Here is a 20,888-nt window from a genome sequence, read left to right as displayed (position 1 = left end):
AGGGCCTGAACCAGTGCAGTGGGTAAGGAAAGAGAGCAGAAACTTAAAGGATGAATATGAGAAGCTTCTAAGTCTGGTTGGTGAGTCACAAGATAGGTAAATGAAAGAAAGGAAGGTTTGAGGATGACTTCAAGATTTCTATTAGACTGAACCTGGTGAAACTGTCATCAAGCATATAACTGCTTGATATCAGGGGCACTTGGGTGGCTCAGCTGGTGAAGTACCTGACTCTTGATTTCAGCTCAGGCCATAATCTCAAAGGTTTGTGAGTTTGAACCCTGCATCTGGCTCTGTGCTGACAGTATGGAGCCTGCGTGAAATTCTCTCCCCCTCTGTCTGCCCCTCCTCCCCACAAATAAATAAAAATAAAAAACCTTTTAAGAAAGTGTTTCAATATAAGCAGTTTCTTAAAGTTTAAACCTAATAGCTTGAATCATTAGGTGAACACTGATAATAACTGAGAAAGGGAATCCAGGGAACAAGAGGAAGTATTTGTGCAGGAGAAGAAGACTAATAATCTTGGTTTTAGATTTGCTGTACTTAAATTGCTTTTAGAACACATAGGTAGATATTCCATGCGAAAATCTGCAGTGCAAAAGGGAGGTCAGGGTTAGAAATGCAGTGCTCAGAAAGGAGTGTGGTTGATGAAAGGCATCACCAAGAGGCTGACTTGAGCACAGGCCATTCCAATTGTACCCTAACACAATGTTTTTCAAACTGGAGCCACCCATGGATCACAACATCAATTTGAGTTACAACCTTTAAGATCTTTAAAAACGAGGGGTGCCTGGGTGGCCCAGTCAGCTAAGCTTTTGGCTCTAGATTTCGGTTCAGGTCATGATCTCACAGCTGTGGGTTCGAGCCCCGTGTCAGGCTCCAGGCTGACAGTGAGGAGCCTGCTTGGGATCCTCTCTCTCTCTCTCTCTCTCTCTCAAAATAAACATTTAAAAAATATCTTTAAAAATGAAATAGAATTTTTAAAAAATCAGAATGTACCACACATAATAAGGTTAAGTACTATTTTATTTTATTTTATTTTTTTTTAAATTTTTTTTTTCAACGTTTATTTATTTTTGCGACAGAGAGAGACAGAGCATGAACGGGGGAGGGGCAGAGAGAGAGGGAGACACAGAATCGGAAACAGGCTCCAGGCTCTGAGCCATCAGCCCAGCGCCTGACGCGGGGCTCGAACTCGTGGACGGCAAGATCGTGACCTGGCTGAAGTCGGACGCTTAACCGACTGCGCCACCCAGGCGCCCCGGTTAAGTACTATTTTAAATGTGTGCATGTTTCTGTATGCCACATTGCAATGTAAAAAATTTTCTATCAAAAAAGACAAAGAATGAGAGTAAAGGATCAAAAGAACAGAAGAAAGGAGGGAAGGAAGGAGGCATTACTCTCACATACATGTCTAAACTGCTGTAATGCAGAGAAGAGAAGCTATGGGAAACCATTTCTATACAGCTCAGTGAAATAAAGGAAGAAAAACAAGGCTACTTTTTGGACTCTTTCATCTAAAATCTCAGCCACAGTGAATTTCCTAGGGTGGAAGTCTCCCTTCTTCTCACCTCCAGAGAATACTTTGGTGTTCCCACTGTTGAAAGCCAGGCAAAAAATGTTGGAATGGTGCTCTCCTTTCAGCTGTATGGGCTTGACTCTCGAGTGGATAGCTTGTTCCATGTGCCATAGCAGAACCCGACGGTCATCTCCTCCTTGAGAGGGGAATAAGAATCTAGGGTTAAAATGGCTGACACTTCAAGGCTGACACTCAGTTTTGCCAGCCTTGAACTCTATCCCTTCCAAAACTGCAACTCCCCGACTCTGTGAGATTCTGATGGGGCACATAAACCCAGGACTCTACCGCCTTAACCATCGGGAGATACATGGTCTCTAAGCCACTCACTTTTCCCCAGGAATTAAATCTTGAACAGACATATGGAAAGGGATAAACACTGATATTGAAACCCTCAAAGGCACTCTATTCCTGACTTTCCAGAGACTCAGTTGTTTAAATATATTTTTGCTTGCTACCTAAAATCCTTCTACTAATGTTCCCGGCAACCTTTTCTTATCTAACAGAAGGTGAGCTGGTTTCTAATGCTTGCAACCAAGGAACTCCATGGTAATAGTTCTAGCATACTAGTTTTCAAAGCACTCTCCTTGATGTGATTTCATTGAATATGGGACAGCATACAAATGATAACTAAGGAATTGACTGTCACAGCAGGATCTAGACAGAGCCTAGCTCTCATGAAGCCCAGGTTCAGCTCTTTTCCTTTGCATAACTTACAATAGTCTGAATTAAATGAGCAGTACCGTACTGCATGAGCCAGCTCCTAGAGAATAATTATGTTCTATGTATTTTTTATTTTTGCAGATGCATTAAAAATGTCTGGAAGGATAAATAACTGTTACGTGTTAACAATGGTTAACAGTGGTTATTATTTCCAGGAAATAGGATTAAAATAAAAAGAACAGACTGGAGGGTTCTTACTTTTATTTATTTGGCACCCCCTCACTTTTTATAACAAGCCTATATTAGTCTCCTAATAAAAATTAAGTTACAACGGGGCAAACATGAGCAGCAAACCACAGCAATCTCTATTCCTCTTCTTCCCCTTCTCCATTCAATACAACAGCCACAAATTATAGCACACCCATACGAGGGCATACCATGCAGCCATGAAATCAGTAAATCTAGAACTTGGAAAGATGTCCAAAGGTCTTTGTGCAGGGGGAAAATAAGGTGTAAAACAGTATGTGTACCAAAATGCATTCTGTGTAAAACAAAAATTTTAAAAACTCCAGGACTGCAGGATCCTTGTCAATTTATTTACTGCGGAGTCTCCAAGCACCTAAATGAGTGCCCCCAAAGAGCAGAACTAATATGCTCATACTTGCATATCTATGTTTGTATTTGCCTATCTATATATCTATAAAAGAAACTGTCGGGGCGCCTGGGTGGCGCAGTCGGTTAAGCGTCCGACTTCAGCCAGGTCACGATCTCGCGGTCCGTGAGTTCGAGCCCCGCGTCAGGCTCTGGGCTGATGGCTCAGAGCCTGGAGCCTGTTTCCGATTCTGTGTCTCCCTCTCTCTCTGCCCCTCCCCTGTTCATGCTCTGTCTCTCTCTGTCCCAAAAATAAATAAACGTTGAAAAAAAAATTTTGAAAAAAAAAAAAAAAAAAAAAGAAACTGTTTATACTGGACACCATCTCCAGACTAGAGTTGGGAGACGTTTTTACTGTGGTAAAATACATAAAACATGAAATCTACCATTCTAACCATTGTTAAGTAACAATTCTATATACTTACACCGTATACTTGCACATTCTTTGTATTTGCACTGTTGTGCAACCATCACCACTATCCATCCCCAGAATCTTTACATCATCCCAAACTGAAACTCTGTACCTAATAAACAATAACTTTCCCCGCCCTCAGTAACTACCATTTTACTTTCTGCCTCTGTGAATTTAACTGTTCTAGCTAACTCATGTAAGTGGAACCATACAATAGTTGTCTTTCTGTGTGTCTGCTCACTTTGCATAATATCTTCAAAGTTCATCCATACTGTAGCATGTACCAGAATTCCATTCTTTTTTAAGGCTAATATTCTGTTATACACATACACACACACCATACTGTGTTTATCCATTCATCCACTGATGGACATTTGGGTTGTTTTCACCTGTTGGCTATTGTGAATAATGTTGCTAAGAACATGGATGTGCAAATATCTGTTCAAGTCTCTGTTTTTAATTCTTTTGGGTTTATATTATTGGGAACCTTTTATATTTTATTTTTTATTTCAAGCTTTTTATTTAAATTTTAGTTAACATGGGGGCGCCTGGGTGGCTCAGTCGGTTAAGCATCCGACTTCAGCTCAGGTCATGATCTCACAGTTCGTGAGTTCAAGCCCCACGTCGGGCTCTGTGCTGACAGCTCAGAGCCTGGAGCCTGCTTCCGATTCTGTGTCTCCCTCTCTCTCTGACCCTCCCCTGCTCATGCTCTGTCTCTCTCTGTCTCAAAAATAAATAAAAAACATTAAAAAAAAAAAAAAAGAAAATTGTTATAAAAAAAATTTAAAAAAATAAATTTTAGTTAACATGTGTGGTAAAATTGGTTTCAAGTGTAGAATTTCGTGATTCATCACTTACATACAACACTCAGTGCTCATCACAATAAGGGCACTCCTTAATATGGATCACCCATTTAGCCCATCCCTCACCCTTCTCCCTCCATCAACCAACCCTCAGTTTGTTCTCTACAGTTAAGAGTCTCTGATAGTTTTCTTCCCTCTCTTTTCCCCCACTTCCCCTATGTTCATCTGTTTCGTTTCTTAAATTCCACATATGAGTGAAATCATATGGTATTTGTCTTTCTCTGACTGACTTATTTCGCTTAGCATAATACACTCTAGCTCCATACATCTTGTTGCAAATGTAATATTTCATTCTTTTTGATGGCTGAGTAAATATCCCACTGTATATAAATATATACACATCTTTATCCATTCATCAGTCAATGAATTTGGGCTGTTTCCATAATATGGCTATTGTTGATAATTCTGCTCTAAACATTGGGGTGCACGTGACCATTTCAATCAGTGTTTCTGTATCCTTTGGGCAAATACCTAGTAGTGCACTTGCTGGAACGTAGGATAGTTCTATTTTTAACTTTTTGAGGGCCTTCTATACTGTTTTCCGGAGTGGCTGCACAAGTTTGCATTTCTACCAACAGTGCATGAGAGTTCCTTTTTCTCCACACCATCGCCAACACCTGTTGCTTCCTGTGCTGTTAATTTTGCCCATTCCGACCTGTGTGAGGTGGTATCTAATCATGGTTTTGATTTGTATTTCCCTGATGAAAGTGATGTTAAGCATCTTTTCATGTGTCTATTAGCCATCTAGATGTCTTCTTTGGAAAAATATCTGTTCATGTTTTCTGCCCATTTCTTAACTGGATTATTTAGTTGTTGGGTGTTGAGTTTGATAAGTTCTTTATAGATTTAGGATACTAACCTCTTGTCAAATATGTCATCTGCAAATATCTTCTCCCACACAGACTGTCTTTTAGTTTTGTAGACTCGAGAAATTTTATATCTTATATTTTAATTCTTACTTTACACCTTCCTGTAGTACTTGACCTTTTGCCAGAAACATGTTTCCTTTTATAATGTAACTTTAAAAATCAATAGAAGATACAGTAGCCAAGTCAAATTTATTCTCCCTCCCCTAGAAAGAAGTTGCCTCTGCTGCTTGAGTTCCTTCTTTCTTTCATTGTTGGTCAAAATCAAGTTCTGTGTCATCCTCCAAAGTGTTTCATTGTCTACCAAACTGATCCCTTAAGTGTGGCCTTGTGTTCTGTGTTTATGATTTGCCTATTTCAACTATGAATCTCTGGCCTGGGATGGTTATCTAAATTCTATATCTTAGGATGGATGGATGGCTCAGTCAGTGGAGCATAGGACTCTTGATCTTAGGATTGTGAATTCAAGCCCCACTTTGGGTGTAGAGATGATTTAAAATCTTTTTAAAAAATTCAAATCTCTTATAAGTTAAAGTCAAAAAAAATAAAGGTTTGGGTTTTTGTTGTTTTGTTTTAATGAATAGTAACACAAAGGAGTTTTTTACCCTAATAATAGATTCATACAGGCAGTGGGCACTTTAGTTCTCCATAGTTCCTACTCTTACTGTTTTTTCCCAACACTGAAGTCACAGGTCAGGGACCTATCATAGCTCTTGCTCCTGTGTATCCTGTGTTACAGAAATATTTCTCTGTGCCCATGTCTCTATCAAAAGTGGAAACTCAAAAGATAAAGAAGCCCACATGTTTCTTCTACTTACTCACGTTTCTAATCTAATCTCCCTGAGCCTGAGTTTCATCAAAAAAAAAAAAACTGGAATCATAACAGCTCTGCCCTCGTGGGTTTTATAGATTATAAAGTCAAATACAAGAGGGTTAAGTAACTTACCAAGGTCGCACAGTAAGTAAAGTGGTTGAGCTGAGATTCAAAAGCAAGCAGTTAAGACTCTATAGCCTCCATTCTTAATCACTACTCTAGGTTGCCTGCCTTATAGAACAAAAAATTAACCATAAATGACAAAGCAGTTCACCTAATGGACAACTGAAGGGATTCTCTACCTTGGTAACATAACTGAAAAATGTACAAGTTAGAATAAAACAGGGGAGCATAGGAATAAAAACAGAGGCCAACCAAACTATAGTAAACTGAGAGACCAGAAACAAGGACCAGGAAAAGACTCCCTGAATTGAAAGATTCTAGCAATACACAAAATGGACAATGGCTTATACAAAGAATTCCTACAAATCAATTTTTAAAACCATTAGGAAAAGAGGCAAATATGATAACTCACAGAAGAGGACAACCAAAATAGCCAAAAGATATTACAGAGGATCTCAACCTCTATAGTAATCAGGAAAATGCAAATTATAATTTAAATAAGTTCTTACAAAGTGACACAAGGAAATGTACAAGGATGTACACTGCATCACTGTTTACAATAGCAAACAACGAAATTCTAAATAATACAAATATCCATCAATATATAAACTAATAAATTCCATTGGAATACAAATACAAATTAAATCTAAACCAAGCAGAACAACATACAGCAGTTAAAATGAACTAGATATATGTGTACCAACATAAATCTTGAAAACCTAATGGCAAGTAATAAAGCAAGTTTCAGAAGGATATGTAAAAGATAACATTAAATATATATTTTTAACTATACAAAATAATACCATACAGTTTATTGATAAACACACATATACTAAAGAGGACTTCAACTGTACCTGTAAAGTTTTGTTTCTTTAAAAAAAATAAAAACAGACTATAAGCAAATTTAACAAATTGCAAACATTTTGTCAAATCCAATTGGTATCTATTTAAAAAATTCTTTTAAGTTCCAGTATAATTAACATACAGTATTATATTAGTTTCAGGTGTACAATATAGCTATTTAACAATTCTATACATTACTCCGTTCATTTCTCTACTTTTCTTTATGCTTTATGGTATCAAGGAAATATTGTTACATCTCTTTTTTAATTTTAAGTGGGGTCCATGCCCAACGTGGGGCTTGAACTCATAATCCTGCGATCAAGAGTCACACTATCAGCTGAGCCAGCCAGGTGCCCCAATATTGTTACATCTCTAAAGCATATCGGGGAACCTGGGTGGCTCAGTCGGTTGAGCATCAGACTTTGGCTCAGGTCATGATCTCACAGTTTGTGGGTTCGAGCCCTGAGTCGGGCTCTGTGCCGACAGCTTGCTCAGAGCCTGGAGATTGCTTCAGATTCTGTGTCTCCTTCTCTCTCTGCCCCTCCCCTGCTCACGTGCTGTGTCTGTCTCTCAAAAATAAATGTTAAAAAAAAAATTTAAGTATAACAATGACACTGTGGTGCTGTTAAAAAACAAAAAAGTGCCTATCAGTTAGGGATGCATACATACTAAGGTAGGTGAAATAGTATGTCTGGAATTTCCTTTAAAATATTACAGAAAAAAGGTGGGGGAGGGTGCCTGGTGGCTCAGTAGGTTGAGTTTGCAGCTCAGGTCATGATCTCACAGTTCAGGATCAAACTGAACTGGGCTCTACACTGACAGTACAGAGTCTGCTTGGGATTCTCTCTCTCCCTCTCAAAATAAATAAACATTAAAAAAAAAAAGTAGGGGAGATAGGTGATCTTTTTTTAAGATTTTATTTTTAAGTAATCTCTACACCCAACATGAGACTCAAACTTACAACCCTGAGATCAAGAGTCGCATGCTCTACTCACCGAGCCAGCCAAGCACCGCAGGATAGGCAATTAATAAAATGTTGGTAATTTTTTTCTTTTTTCTTTTTTTGAGAGAGAAAGAGCACGAGTGAGGTGCAGAAAAAGAGAGAGAGGGAAAGAGGGAGAGAAGAGGGACTCACCTGAAGCAGGGCTTGTGCTCACTGGAAGTGGGGCTTGAGCTCACCTGATGTGGGACTCAAACTCATGAAACAGGACATCCTGACCTGAGCCAAAGTCAGACGCTTACCAACTGAGGCACCCAGGCACCCAATGTTGGTACTTATTATGGATGGGTATACTATACTTTTGTGAATGCTTGAACATTTCCATAAAATAAAACATTTTGGATTTTTAAAGTTTTTATTTTGTTTTGGTTTTAATGTTTATTTTTGAGAGAGAGGGAGAGCATGCACAGTACAAAGGCAGAGAAAAAGAGAATCCCAAGGAGGCTTCACACTGCCAGAGCAGAGCCTGATGTGGGACTTGAACTCATACCGTGAGATCATGCCCTGAGCCGAAATCAAGAGTCAGACACTTAACTGCCTGAGCCACCCAGGTGCCCGAAAACATTTTGGATTTTTAAAATTTTCATGATAGAAAAAGAAAAAAAACTCTCTAGGATGGGCTGGGATACTCACGGCAAAGGAAAAACTGCTAGCACTTCTATTTATTTACTCAGACCTATGCAAGGCAGCACAGCCTCTCCTGAATTAGAGTAGCTCTAAAAAAAAAGTTCAATAAACAAGAAAATAATATCTACATCTATGCACTCAGACATAACCATTCTCAGCTAAGGGTCATCCCCCATTATCCAAACAGCATTATCTTTAGTGTTCGTTCTAGACATTTAAAAAATGATTTACTTTTGCCAAATAAATACTTAGTAATTTAAAATGCATGGTTATTTGTAGAATGCCTTGGGACCATTTAAAACGATGTGTCCTTGGGGCGCCTGGGTGGCGCAGTCGGTTAAGCGTCCGACTTCAGCCAGGTCACGATCTCGCGGTCTGTGAGTTCGAGCCCCGCGTCGGGCTCTGGGCTGATGGCTCAGAGCCTGGAGCCTGTTTCCGATTCTGTGTCTCCCTCTCTCTCTGCCCCTCGCCCATTCATGCTCTGTCTCTCTCTGTCCCAAAAATAAATAAACGTTGAAAAAAAAAATTTAAAAAAAAAAATAAAACGATGTGTCCTTACTACTCGCCATGATGATGACAGCCCAAGTCCATAAGAGATTGGAATCACTGAGGCAGAAATTATGGCTATGGCAAGGCCTGCTTCTACTTTGCCCTCAAGGTTAGTGTCAGAAGATGTAAGGTGCACCTCTTCCCGGCCAACACACACATACACGCACACACATATTTCCTTAGGCAAGGTATTAAGAGCTCTGTGCCAACACAATACTTTTCAACCATGTGTTGGCAAAAACCACAGTGGTGCAAACTGAGGTATCACCTGAAATTGCTGGGCTGCTTTGAAGCCAGTAGAGGAAGAATAACAGCAACAGCTGTGGCCAATTCTCTGCCCCTGCCCACCCCCCACAAAGCAAAGGATGGCTGGTAAAATAAGGATAAATCAGTTCAGAACCTGAAAAAACTCTATAGTTCTCTCTCTGTGAATCATCTAATCAATTCAAAAGAGCAGAGATGGGGCACCTGGATGGCTCAGTCGGATGAGCATCCGACTTGAGGTCACAGTCTCGCAGTTTGTGAGTTTAAGCCCTACGTGGGCTCACAGCCTGCTTTGGATCCTCTACCCCGTCTCTCTGCCCCTTCCCCCACTTGTACTCTCTCAAAAATAAACAAACATTGGGGGGTGGGGGGGAAAGCAGAGATTACATGGTTCCATGCACAGAGACTGTTGGACCTGCAAAGAATCGAAGTGAAGAGTTCGATCCTTTAAGCTGGCTCTGTGAGCCTGGCAGTCAAGTGCTTCTGTGAGGTTGGCCCCAGTCTCTCTAGGGCTTCTGTGGAAGGAGCACAGGGACCTCTTAGGAAGGCAAGGACTTTCTGCTTGGCACTAGTACCAGGCAAGGGACAAGCAGAGGACAGGGCTTCTAGGCCTGGTTTCCTCACAGACGCTTGCCTAGCTTCAATCCATCTGAGAACCCCAAAAGAACATAGCTACTCTGATGCTGGTCTTATTGGGTTGATTTAATTCTGCATTAAACTCACTAACTCATCCCCAAATGTACTATAATCACATTGTGGCAGCAGTTTTGTAGTTACAGAAAAACTATACTTAAAAAGCACTCTTTCTCAACGGATCCTGAGCTATAAGCAGAAACTATATAAGCCCTCACACCATACTGTAACAAAAGTAATTATTTAACATTCTTCTTATTTTATAGCCCAGAAAAGCTAAGGCCCACTAGGAAAAAGAATTTGCTTTGGGCTTCCTCAGAAAGTCAGCCAAGCGGGGGCGCCTGGGTGGCGCAGTCGGTTAAGCGTCCGACTTCAGCCAGGTCACGATCTCGCGGTCCGTGAGTTCGAGCCCCACGTCAGGCTCTGGGCTGATGGCTCGGAGCCTGGAGCCTGTTTCCGATTCTGTGTCTCCCTCTCTCTCTGCCCCTCCCCCGTTCATGCTCTGTCTCTCTCTGTCCCAAAAAATAAATAAACGTTGAAAAAAAGAAAGTCAGCCAAGCATAGGAAGGAACTGAGAGAGCATTCTGAAACTCAGGATCAATTACTCCTGCAGCACATTGTTGAAGAGCAAGAGACTAAACCATTTAAAAATCCATCAATAGAAGTCTGGTTAAAATTATTGTTTTAATGTGACATAAAGTAGATGGTAGGGGCCAGGGGCTGGGGTTGGGGTGGGGGGTAGCAGGACAATGCGGAGTTGTTATATAATAGGAACAGAGTTTCAATTTTGCAAAATGAAAAAGTTCTGGAGATGGATAGTAATGATGATTGTATAACAGTGTGAAGTACTTTATGCAAGTGAACTGTACATTACAGTTAAAAATGGTTAAAATGAGGGGCACCTGGGTGGCTCAGTCGGTTAAGCATCCGACTTCGGCTCAGGTCATGATCTCACAGTCTGTGAGTTCGAGCCCCGCGTCGGGCTCTGTGCTGACAGTGCAGAGCCTGGAGCCTGTTTCAGATTCTGTGTCTCCCTCTCTCTCTGCCTCTCCCCTGTTCATGCTCTGTCTCTCTCTGTCTCAAAAATAAATGAACGTCAAAAAAATTTTTTAATTAAAAAAATGGTTAAAATGGTAAATTTTGTGTTATGTATATTTTACCACAATAAAAATGCAAAAACCAGCTTATTGTTCATGTATGTACCATGTATTATGATGCCAAAAAAAAAAAAAAGACAAAAAACATGAGGCAGTTCTGTCTGTACTGACATGGAATAATCATGGATTAAAAAAGTGTAAGGGGCACCTGGGCGGCTCAGTTGGTTAAGCATCTGGCTTCTGCCCAGGTCATGATCTCACGGTTTGTGGGTTCGAGCCTTGTGTTGGACTCTGTGCTGTCAGCTCAGAGCCTGGAACGTCCTTCAGATTCTGTGTCTCCCTGTCTCACCCCCTCCACCACTCACACTCTGTCTCTCTCTCTCTCTCAAAAATAAATAAACATGAAAAAAAATTTTTTTAAAGTGTTAGTGACTGTATTAACTATTCAAAACACTATTTTCTTTAAAAAACCAACCAGAATGGGATTAGATCCAGGGTCTCATCTCTGATAGGCAGCAAAGGTGGTGCTACGGAAGGGTACACGAAGTACAAGCTCTGGAATAAAAGTGTCTGAGCACACCATCCATGTGTCCTTGAGCGAGTTATTCTACTTCTCTAACCTCAGTTTTATGATTGTAAAATGAAAAAAATACCAACTATCTCACAGGGCTGCTGTGTGTATTGAGAAAATACATATAAAAACACTTACCCAGTGTGCCATATGTTAGGTATATATACCCCTCAAAATGTTCTAGTTTCTTACACATATCATTCATGAATTTGTTCTTATCTTTCCAACTCTTGTTCTAGGTAGCATAAGGGTATGAATAGCATGATACATTTTTTTAAAGATTTTATTTTTAAGTAATCTCTACACCCAACATGGGGCTCAAACTCACAACCCCGAAATCAAGAGTCGGATGCTCTACTGACTGAACCAGGCACCCCGATACATTTTAATGAAAGAAAAACATACACAAATTTGTACATGGAAGGACAGATGCAAAATGGCTAACAGAGGTTACTTCTTGGAAATAGCAATTTTACTTAATACCCTTTTATGTTGCTGCAGTTGTTTTTTTGTTTTTGTTTTTGGGTTTTTTTTTTCTTTTTAACTTGCAAGGACTAGAGGAAAATTATTCCGCCTGGCTTTCTTTTCAGCCTATTTACTCCTTCTTTTCAGTGCGCATAATGTAACTGTTTTGTGACGCCAAACCTCTTTTTGTATGGACCATCCCTCTCCTGCGCTCTAAGAGGCAGCGTGAAGACACAGAGGCAGAGCCTGTGTGCCACACAGCCCAGCCACATCAGTGAGTGGGAAATAAAGTCTGCTTTGCTATTTTTCCAAAGTTGAAAATAATTAGCATTTGTATAGACGTTCATTCACACACATCTTTGCTTGTGAGGTAAAGATTACATAACCCTTTTTTCCAGATGAGAATCAGAGAGACATGGCTAGGCCTGGAGCCTAAAACCAAGTTGTATCCCTCCTACCAAAGTGCACAGGCCAGACCACTACTTAGAATTTCAAGTGAATCTGCCCTACAGCATTCATTACACAGGAGAAAAGCATTTTCCATTTTGTCTCCAGTTTTTTTTGCCTAGAGGTGCCTAGCATTTTGCTGGCTTTTATTTTTCTTAAGCCATTTTTAAGTGTAGAGTTTTGTGCCATTAAATACATTCACACTTTTACATTATTGGGCAACCATCACCACCACCCATCTCCAGAACTTTTTCATCTTCCCAAACTGAAACTCTGTACCCACTAAATAATAATTCTCCATTCCAGCCTCCCTCCTCCCTGCTGGCAACCACGATTCTAACTCTAGAGACATGACTTCTGTCTATGAATTCAACTATTCTAGGTACCTCATATAAATGGACTCATACAAAAGTTGTCCGTTTATGACTGGCTTATTTCATCGTAATGTCTTCAAGGTTCACCATACTGTGGCATGTGTCGGAATTTCCTTTTTCAGGCTGAATAATGTTCTATTTTATGTATACACCACATATGGGTGATAGCTTGCTCCCACCCTTTGGCTCTAGTGAATAATGCTATTATGAACATGAGTGTACAAATATCTGTTCAATTTCCTGCTTTCAATTCTTTGGGGTCTACACCCATAAATGAAATTCCTGGATCATATGTCAATTCCATGTTTACTTTTCTGAGAAACTACCATACTGTTTTCCACAGTGGCTGTACCATTTTACATTCCCACTAACAATGTGCAAGACTTCCAACTTTTCTACATCCTCACCAACACCTGTTATTTTCTGTTTTGTTTTCTTTTATTTTGTTTTTAAGTAAGAGCTATGCTAATGGGTTTGACATGTTTGCTGGCCTTTTTGACCTTCAAATAAGACACTAACATGACTCTCAGGTCCTTACTGAATATCTTGAAGCACATCAAGCAGTCTGTTATTTTCCTTCATGTACTAGTTTATATTTACCTACTTTGAGGAAAGTCAGTTATCACTCTTCTGCTCACTCACTCCACGCAGACAAAAAGAGTTGCCTGCAGTTTAGCCTTATTGGTTTGGCATTTCACTTACCTGAAGGGCATTTATATATGAATGCCATATACAAATTCGGGATACTGATATGCATACCCTCCTCAAATCACTTACAAAAACATTAAAAGCAATAATCACCATTTACCCGCGCTTGCCACTTGTATAATTAGACCTATTTTAAAGGTAGATGTAGCATGAGGCAGCACAACATTCAAGACCACAGCCTTAGAATACAAGTGCATAGGTTCAACTCTCAATGTTGCTACCACTTACTAGCTGTGTGCCTCCAGGCAGGGTACTTACCCTCTCTCAACTGTATCCTCTCGTCTGCAAAACTGAGAAAATAACTCCACCTGTTTTATAGTATTATGGTAGGATTAATGAGATAGAGTTATGTGGAAGGCTTGGATGATTGCCTGATACACAGTATGAGCTACAGAAATGTTACCCATTATATACTGCTTAAACTCCAACAATAGCTAACTTCAGCTAAATTTGCTCCAGGCCAGGGACTACCCTAAGAGTTTTACATGTTTGTAGTATCTCTTCTAATGCTCTTAACAGCCCTATAAAATAGGTATTGTTGTCCTTATTATTCAGATAAAACTACAGAAAAGCTAAATAACCTGAAGATATACAGCAATCAAAAGTAGGAGCTGGGAGCTGAATCCAGGTAATCTGGCTCCAGAGACGGAGCCCCTAATCATGATACAATTCAGCCTCTCAAATACAACAGGGGCCAGGCAGCAAAGCACATGAATAAAACCTGCCAGAATAAAGGGCAGACTGGAGAATATACAATCCTTTTAAAAGAACAAGACACGGGGCGCCTGGGTGGCTCAGTCATTAAGCGTCCGACTTCAGCTCAGGTCACGATCTCATGGTCCGTGAGTTCGAGCCCTGCGTCTGGCTCTGTGCTGACAGCTCGGAGCCTGGAACCTGCTTCAGATTCTGTGTCTCCCTCTCTCTCTCCCCCTTCCCCCACTCATGCTCTGTCTCTGAATCTGTCTGTCTGTCTCTCTCTGTTAAAAATAAACATTAAAAAAAATGTTTTAATAAAATAAAAACCAAGACACTACTCAGCTCCAGCCAGCTATTGCCATACAGAAATGTAAGTAAGCTCAAGGTTGCCTGATCTTCCAATTTTTCAACAAAAGCAAGCAACCTGATTTTGTAGGCTGAATGCAGGCCTCAGTGCAGGCTTCATCTAGCCCAGGGATAAGTTAAGATTGGGTGATTTGCCCAAGGTACACAAAACTGGGGTCCAGTGGCACTTCCAAAATCAGGGATAAAAAAAATCAAATGGCAGGTGCAGGTGAGTATGGAGAGATAAGGGTGTCGCTCTTCACTATAGAAGTAGCCACAGCGGGGGATAACATCTGTTGGTATTAACTTCTGCTGATACCCTGCCCTTACCTAGTACTCTTGTCCTGAAAGCTGAGCCCACTGATCTGCATATTACCTCATTTTTCTACATCTGCAATTAGGTAAGTAGGGCAGAAACATTATCCCCATTTCAAAGATGTGAAAAGTGAGGCATTGACTTGCCTCAATGATGGAAGCTTTGAATGAAGCACTTCACATTGAACAGGGAGCAGGAATTACAGTAGCAGTAACACCCTAACTAGACAGCTAGGATCCCATTAAATGGTTTCTATAAAATCAAGTGACCAGCAGCAGTAGAGTTTAATAGAGCTAAGGTTTTAAAATCCTAAACTAGCACACTAATCCCTAGACAATGCCTCTAATGCGTGAGTTGAAACAGAGAGAGGAATCTACAAATATTTTACACCAGAATCACAGAATTGAGTTGGATGACACCTAAGAGATCATATTCTCCAACATCTCCAATTTGCCAGGAAAGAAACTGAGGCACAAAGAGGCAAACTCACCTATCACTGAATACACCACCGGTTAGAGGTATAGTGGGATTCAAATTGAGGATGTCTGATTCCAAAGTTCCTGCTCTTCCTAAAGTGTGGCAAGCAGAGGCCACTGAATAACTTCAGACAGTAGAAAATGATTTTAACAAGTATGTATATTAATGTTTACTAGGAAAAAAATAGCACATAAATCCTATGATTTGATAGACATTATAGTAATATAGTTCCAAGTATTAAGAGTCAACTAAAAAAAAAGTTAAGTAATAGCACAGGTGATACCCCTTAAATTATGACAAAAGTCAAAAAGGGTTCAAACTTCTGAAATTTAGAAAATAATTATCAGATACCTTTACTATCTGCCTCCATGAGAGGGGCACTAAATCTGAGGCTGAGATTTGAAACAAACCCAAATGCAAACAGGGTAACTAGAGATTAATCTCAAAAGGTATTAGGAGAATGTGACTATATTAGCAAAGAAAGTTGCAACCTAATCAGTTGCGCTGTAATCAGCCTACAGAAAGACTACAAAATGGCCCAAACTTAAGAGAAAAATATTCAGCCTCACTAATAATCAAGGCCAGTTATATGTGAACTGAAGTAGTAATAAGTTTTTAAAATGATAGTATTCTTCACATACTGACTTAATTGGCAAAAATTAAATGATGCCCAGCAACAGCCATGATGCAGTCTCATGATAAACTGGTATAAGTATGAATAAGTTAGTTTAACCATCTTGGAGGGCAAATATACATTAAATGTATTTTATAAGTATAAAAAAGTTCATACCCTTTAACCTAGAATCTCATTTCTAAGATTTTATTCTAAGAAAAAAAATTTAAAAAAACAAAATATCTCAAAGGTTGCACTATAAGAATTGCAATAAAAGCAAAAAAATAGAATGAATGTGTTCCATGAATTCCAGGAAGTCTACAAAGTCAAAACTATTTTCACAATAACAGTCAAATGTTATTTGCCTTTTTCACTGTATTGACATTGTACTTCATGGTGATGTGCAAAAGCATGGTGTTTTGTAAAATTACTGGTGCCTCAGTGATAATCAAGGCAGTACAGCAAACTACTAGTCATCAGTGTATCCTTAACTGCCACAGACTTGCAGTAAAAAAGACCAATGTCAATTTCATTTAGGAATGTCCTTGATAAAGCTCTAAAAATAATTTTTTAAGTTTATTTATTTTGAAAGAGTGCACGAGCCGGCGGAGAAGCAGAGAGAGAGAAGAGAGAGAGAAGAGAAGAGAGAGAATCCCAAGCAGGTTCTGCACTGTCAGCGCAAAGCCTAATGTGAGGCTTGACCCCACGAACTGTGAGATCATGACCTGAGCCGAGCTCAAGAGTCAGACACTTAATCGACTGAGCCACCCAGGTGGCCCAAAGCTGTGAAAATAATGTTACCAAATTTCAACCAGAGTATACATCTTAATACTATGTATGATGAAATGGAAAGCACACACAAAACACTTCCACTCCACACCAAAGAACAATGATTATTTTGTGGAAAAGCACATATGTGACAGTTTGCATTGTGAGCTGAACGGGCTGCTTTTTTCATTAAACACCATATACTTGAGAAACAACTGACAAACTCTGGCTATTCAGAGTTGGGTATGTGGCACATATTTTCTCAAAAATGAACACGATGAGTTTGTCATTTCAAGGAAAACAACTGGCAGTATTTGTAGCCAATGATAAAGTTCAAGCTCTCAAGTGAAAACAAGATTTTTGGAAAACTTGTAATCAGTGCTCGCTTCAGCAGCACATACACTAAAACTGGAACAATACAGAGAAGATTAGCATGGCCCCTGTGCAAGGATGACAGGCAAATTCGTGAACCATTCCATATTTAAAAAACAAAAACTTGTATTCACCACGGTGAGCTTGACTACTTCTCAATACTTAAAGGACTTTTCTGATGAGGTTGGTGGTAATATTAACAAATACGATTTCTTAAAATGTATAATAAAATGCGTCAAGATTTGGAAAATCTGCATAACTCAGTGAACCAGTATTTTCCCAAATGATTGATGCATGATGTTAAAAACCAATGTGTAGGGCTCTCCTAATCCTTTTAACAATCTTATGAAGTAGGTGTATTGTTGTCCTTGTTATCCAGATAACACTGCAGAAAAGCTACATAACCTGAAGTTACACAGCAATCAAGAGTAGGAGTTGGGAGCTGAATCCAGGTAATCTGGCTCCAGAGACGGAGCTCCTTACCATGATACAATTCAGCTTCTCAAGTATAACAGGGGCCAAGCAGCAAAGCACATGAATGAAACTGCCAGAATAAAAGGCAGACTGGAGACCTACAACCCTTTTTAAAGAACAAGACACTACTCAGCTCCACCCAGTTACTGCCATAGAGAAACGGAGGCTCAAGGTTGCCCAATCTTCCAATTTTTCAAGAAAAGCCACAGGAAGGCCTTAAAGACAGACTAATGGATTTTAATGTACAGACTATGAAAAGCTCTCTGACATGATTTCAGATTCTACACTGCAACTAATCTTTAAGAAACTTCCACTTGTCAGGGCGCCTGGGTGGCTCAGTCAGTTAAGTATCCAATTTCGGCTCAGGTCATGATTTCCTGGTTTGTGAGTTCGAGCCCCATGTTGGGCTCTCTGCTGTCAGTGCAGAGCCTGCTTGGGATTCTGTCTCCCACTACCCCTCTCCTAGCATACATGCACTCTCACTCTCTCTCTCTCAAAAATGAATAAACATTAAAAAAAAAAAAAAAACTTCCACTTGTCAAGTTTTGATACAGTCTCAAAGAAGAATATATTGTTATCTGATAAGGCATTAAAATACTTTCCCCTTTTCTAATTACATATCTGTGTAAGGCTGAATTTTCTTCATATATGTCAGCTAAACCAACATTTCATAGCAGATTAACTATGAATGCCCTCATAATGTCTATTATGACATTAAAGAGTTGGAAACATTTTTAAGAGTCAGAAAGAGGTAATAATGCTACTCTTCTATTTATTTTGGAAAATAATTATCTTTCATTGAAATATTATTGTTAATATAAGGTTTATTATTTCCATTCTCAAAGAAATGAGTTTTTAAACTTCACCAGCTTTAAATTCTAATGTAATAAAAATTGGTAAAAATGGCCTACATAAACTGAAGTTCTTTGAGGTCTTCAATGATTTTTAAGAACGTAAAGAGGTCCTGAGATCAAAGGGTCTAAGAATTTTTCATTTAGACAGTGGTTCTCAACCAGGGTGATCCTCCACCTGGGGCATTTGGCAATGCCTGGAGAAATTTTTGGTCATCATAACTGGGGAGCTGCTACTAGCATATAGTGGCTAGAGGCTATGGACGCTGCTAAACAGCTACAATGCACAGGACAGCCCCCATCACAAAGAATTACCCAGCCCAAAATGTCAATACTGCTGAGATTGAAAAACCCTGCTTTTGAATATTCAATGACATACACAAACATGTTAATATTAAGAAAAAAGTTACAAAACAACAGAGATGACCTAATTCCAATTTTATTTTTTTGTTTAAAAAAAAATTTTTTTTAACGTTTTATTTATTTTTGAGACAGGGAGAGACAGAGCATGAACAGGGGAGGGTCAGAAAGAGGAGACACAGAATCTGAAACAGGCTCCAGGCTCTGAGCTGTCAGCACAGAGCCCGACGCGGGGCTCGAATTCACGGACCGCGAGATCATGACCCCAGCCGAAGTCGGACGCTTAACCCACTGAGCCACCCAGGCGCCCCCCAATTTTATTTTTTAAATATGTACGTATGCAGGAGCGCCTGGGTGGCTCAGTCGGTTAAGTAGCCGATTTCAGCTCAGGTCACGATCTTGTGTTCTGTGAGTTCAAGCCCCGCATCGGGCTCTGTGCTGGCAGCTCAGAGCCTGGAGCCTGCTTCTGCTTCTGATTCTGTGTCTCCCTCTCTCTCTGCCCCTCCCCTGCTTGCTCTCTGTCTCTCTCTCAAAAATAAAAAACATTAAAATAAAAAAATTAAAATAAATATGTATGTATTCATACAAAAAAGGCTAAAATATGTCCCATGTGTCAAAAATGGTCATCCTCAGTAGGTGGTATACTTCCTTTAAGTATCTCTTTATTTTCTGAATTTCCTATAATTAATATATGATATTTTACAAACCTGTGAATAAGCGGGCAGCCTGTCTTCTAAGTGCCCTATTCTGTTGACTTGCATGATTCAACAGGAAGTTCCCAATAGTAAAGTATGGAATTAGTGAAATGTCAAAGAATAAAAAGCTCCTCAAATACCTAGGAGAACACTAAGAACAGATTCCTGGGTCTCAACAACAGTAAGGTTTTACAAGGAAGCTATTAAATGAGTATGATGCACTGTGAAGTACTCTCAGACCACAGATCATGTCCAATCTCACTTCTGCCATACAGAACTAACCTGGACAATATGCTCTCCGGATGGTGTCACACTCGTTTATTCTGAGTAGTTTATGATTTTTTAGTTTTTTTAAATAATAACACTGCCTGCTTGGCTTTTGCAAAACTCCCTGCACAAGCAACATTATCAACATAATAAAGCTGTCTTTTCTCTTCTTTGGGCAATTCTAAAAAGGTTGAACCAATGCAGGTGCAATGCTTTTTAGTCCTTTTAGGAAGGCCCACAATACCCACCCACAAGCAGGTATAAACAGATATCAACCCTGAGACTCAAGGGCTGCTTGAAACTGGTTGCCAAATATGCAAATTTCAGTTACTTCTTGCCAGTATGTCTAAGGCAAAAACACATGCTTCAGCCATCTATGGCAGCTAGTGATATCTGCAATAAACCATCAAACATGGGTCAGACACCTATTAAAAAAAGAAAAGAAAGAAAAACAACAATCCTCAGAGGCTCCAATTAGTACTTGCTTTATGAAATAACACAAAAGGTACAACTGAAATTTAGATATAAGACTTGAATGGAAATTCAGAATGAGAGAAGTTGTGTAACAAGATTTTGACAGGCACCTGAATTTGCAGAAAATTCCTCCTCCTGAGTAATGTTCTTGGAAGGAAATAGACTTTCCAAAGTAAGAAAGTATGGGCAGGCTAAGAATTGAAACTGGAGAGGGGCGCTTGGGTGGCTCAGTTGGTTGAGGGTTGGACTTCGGCTCAAGTCATGATATCATGGTTCATGAGTTTCAGCACTGCATTGGGCTGGAGGCTGTCAGCACAGAGCCCCCTTGGGATCATGTTCCCCGCCCCCCCCCCCTTCTCTGCTTGCGTTCTCTCAAAAATAAATAAATAAAACATTAAAAAAAAAAAAAAAAAAGAATTAAAACTGGAGATTCAGCCAGAGTGACAGTCTGCCTCCAACCTGGAAAATTTCTACTGACTCATCTTGAAAATAATGAGCACTCCAACTTAATCAGACCAACCATGTTCAGGGACAATGAAACTGCAGATGGAATGTAGTGGCAGAAGAAGCCACTTAAAGAGTTTAACACTTTACTTGAGTAAAGTCCTTCATAAATGCAGAACCTCATGACTTTCCC

General features: G+C 39.7%; 1 protein-coding gene and 1 non-coding gene across 4 annotated transcripts in view; one reads left to right on the top strand and one right to left on the bottom strand.

Moving 5' to 3' along the window:
- DCAF5 (DDB1 and CUL4 associated factor 5) overlaps positions 1-20,888 on the bottom strand; it is a 109,915-nt gene that overhangs the window by 78,111 nt on the left and 10,916 nt on the right. For all 3 annotated transcript variants that reach the window (XM_086709441.1, XM_086709440.1, XM_086709442.1), the window contains exon 2: positions 1,569-1,712. In XM_086709441.1, the coding sequence (XP_086565567.1) occupies positions 1,569-1,680 (112 nt within the window). In that variant the 5' untranslated portion in view covers positions 1,681-1,712. The remainder of the gene's footprint in view (positions 1-1,568; positions 1,713-20,888) is intronic.
- LOC112856536 (U6 spliceosomal RNA) lies at positions 17,137-17,243 on the top strand. The gene has a single exon (XR_003223110.1). It is a non-coding gene; the product is annotated as a U6 spliceosomal RNA (small nuclear RNA).

This window comes from Puma concolor, chromosome B3 (genome assembly GCF_028749965.1).
Source record: "Puma concolor isolate L17-30 chromosome B3, mPumCon1.1.hap2, whole genome shotgun sequence".
Taxonomy (NCBI): domain Eukaryota; kingdom Metazoa; phylum Chordata; class Mammalia; order Carnivora; family Felidae; genus Puma; species Puma concolor.
This window is presented reverse-complemented; position numbering and strand designations above follow the sequence as displayed.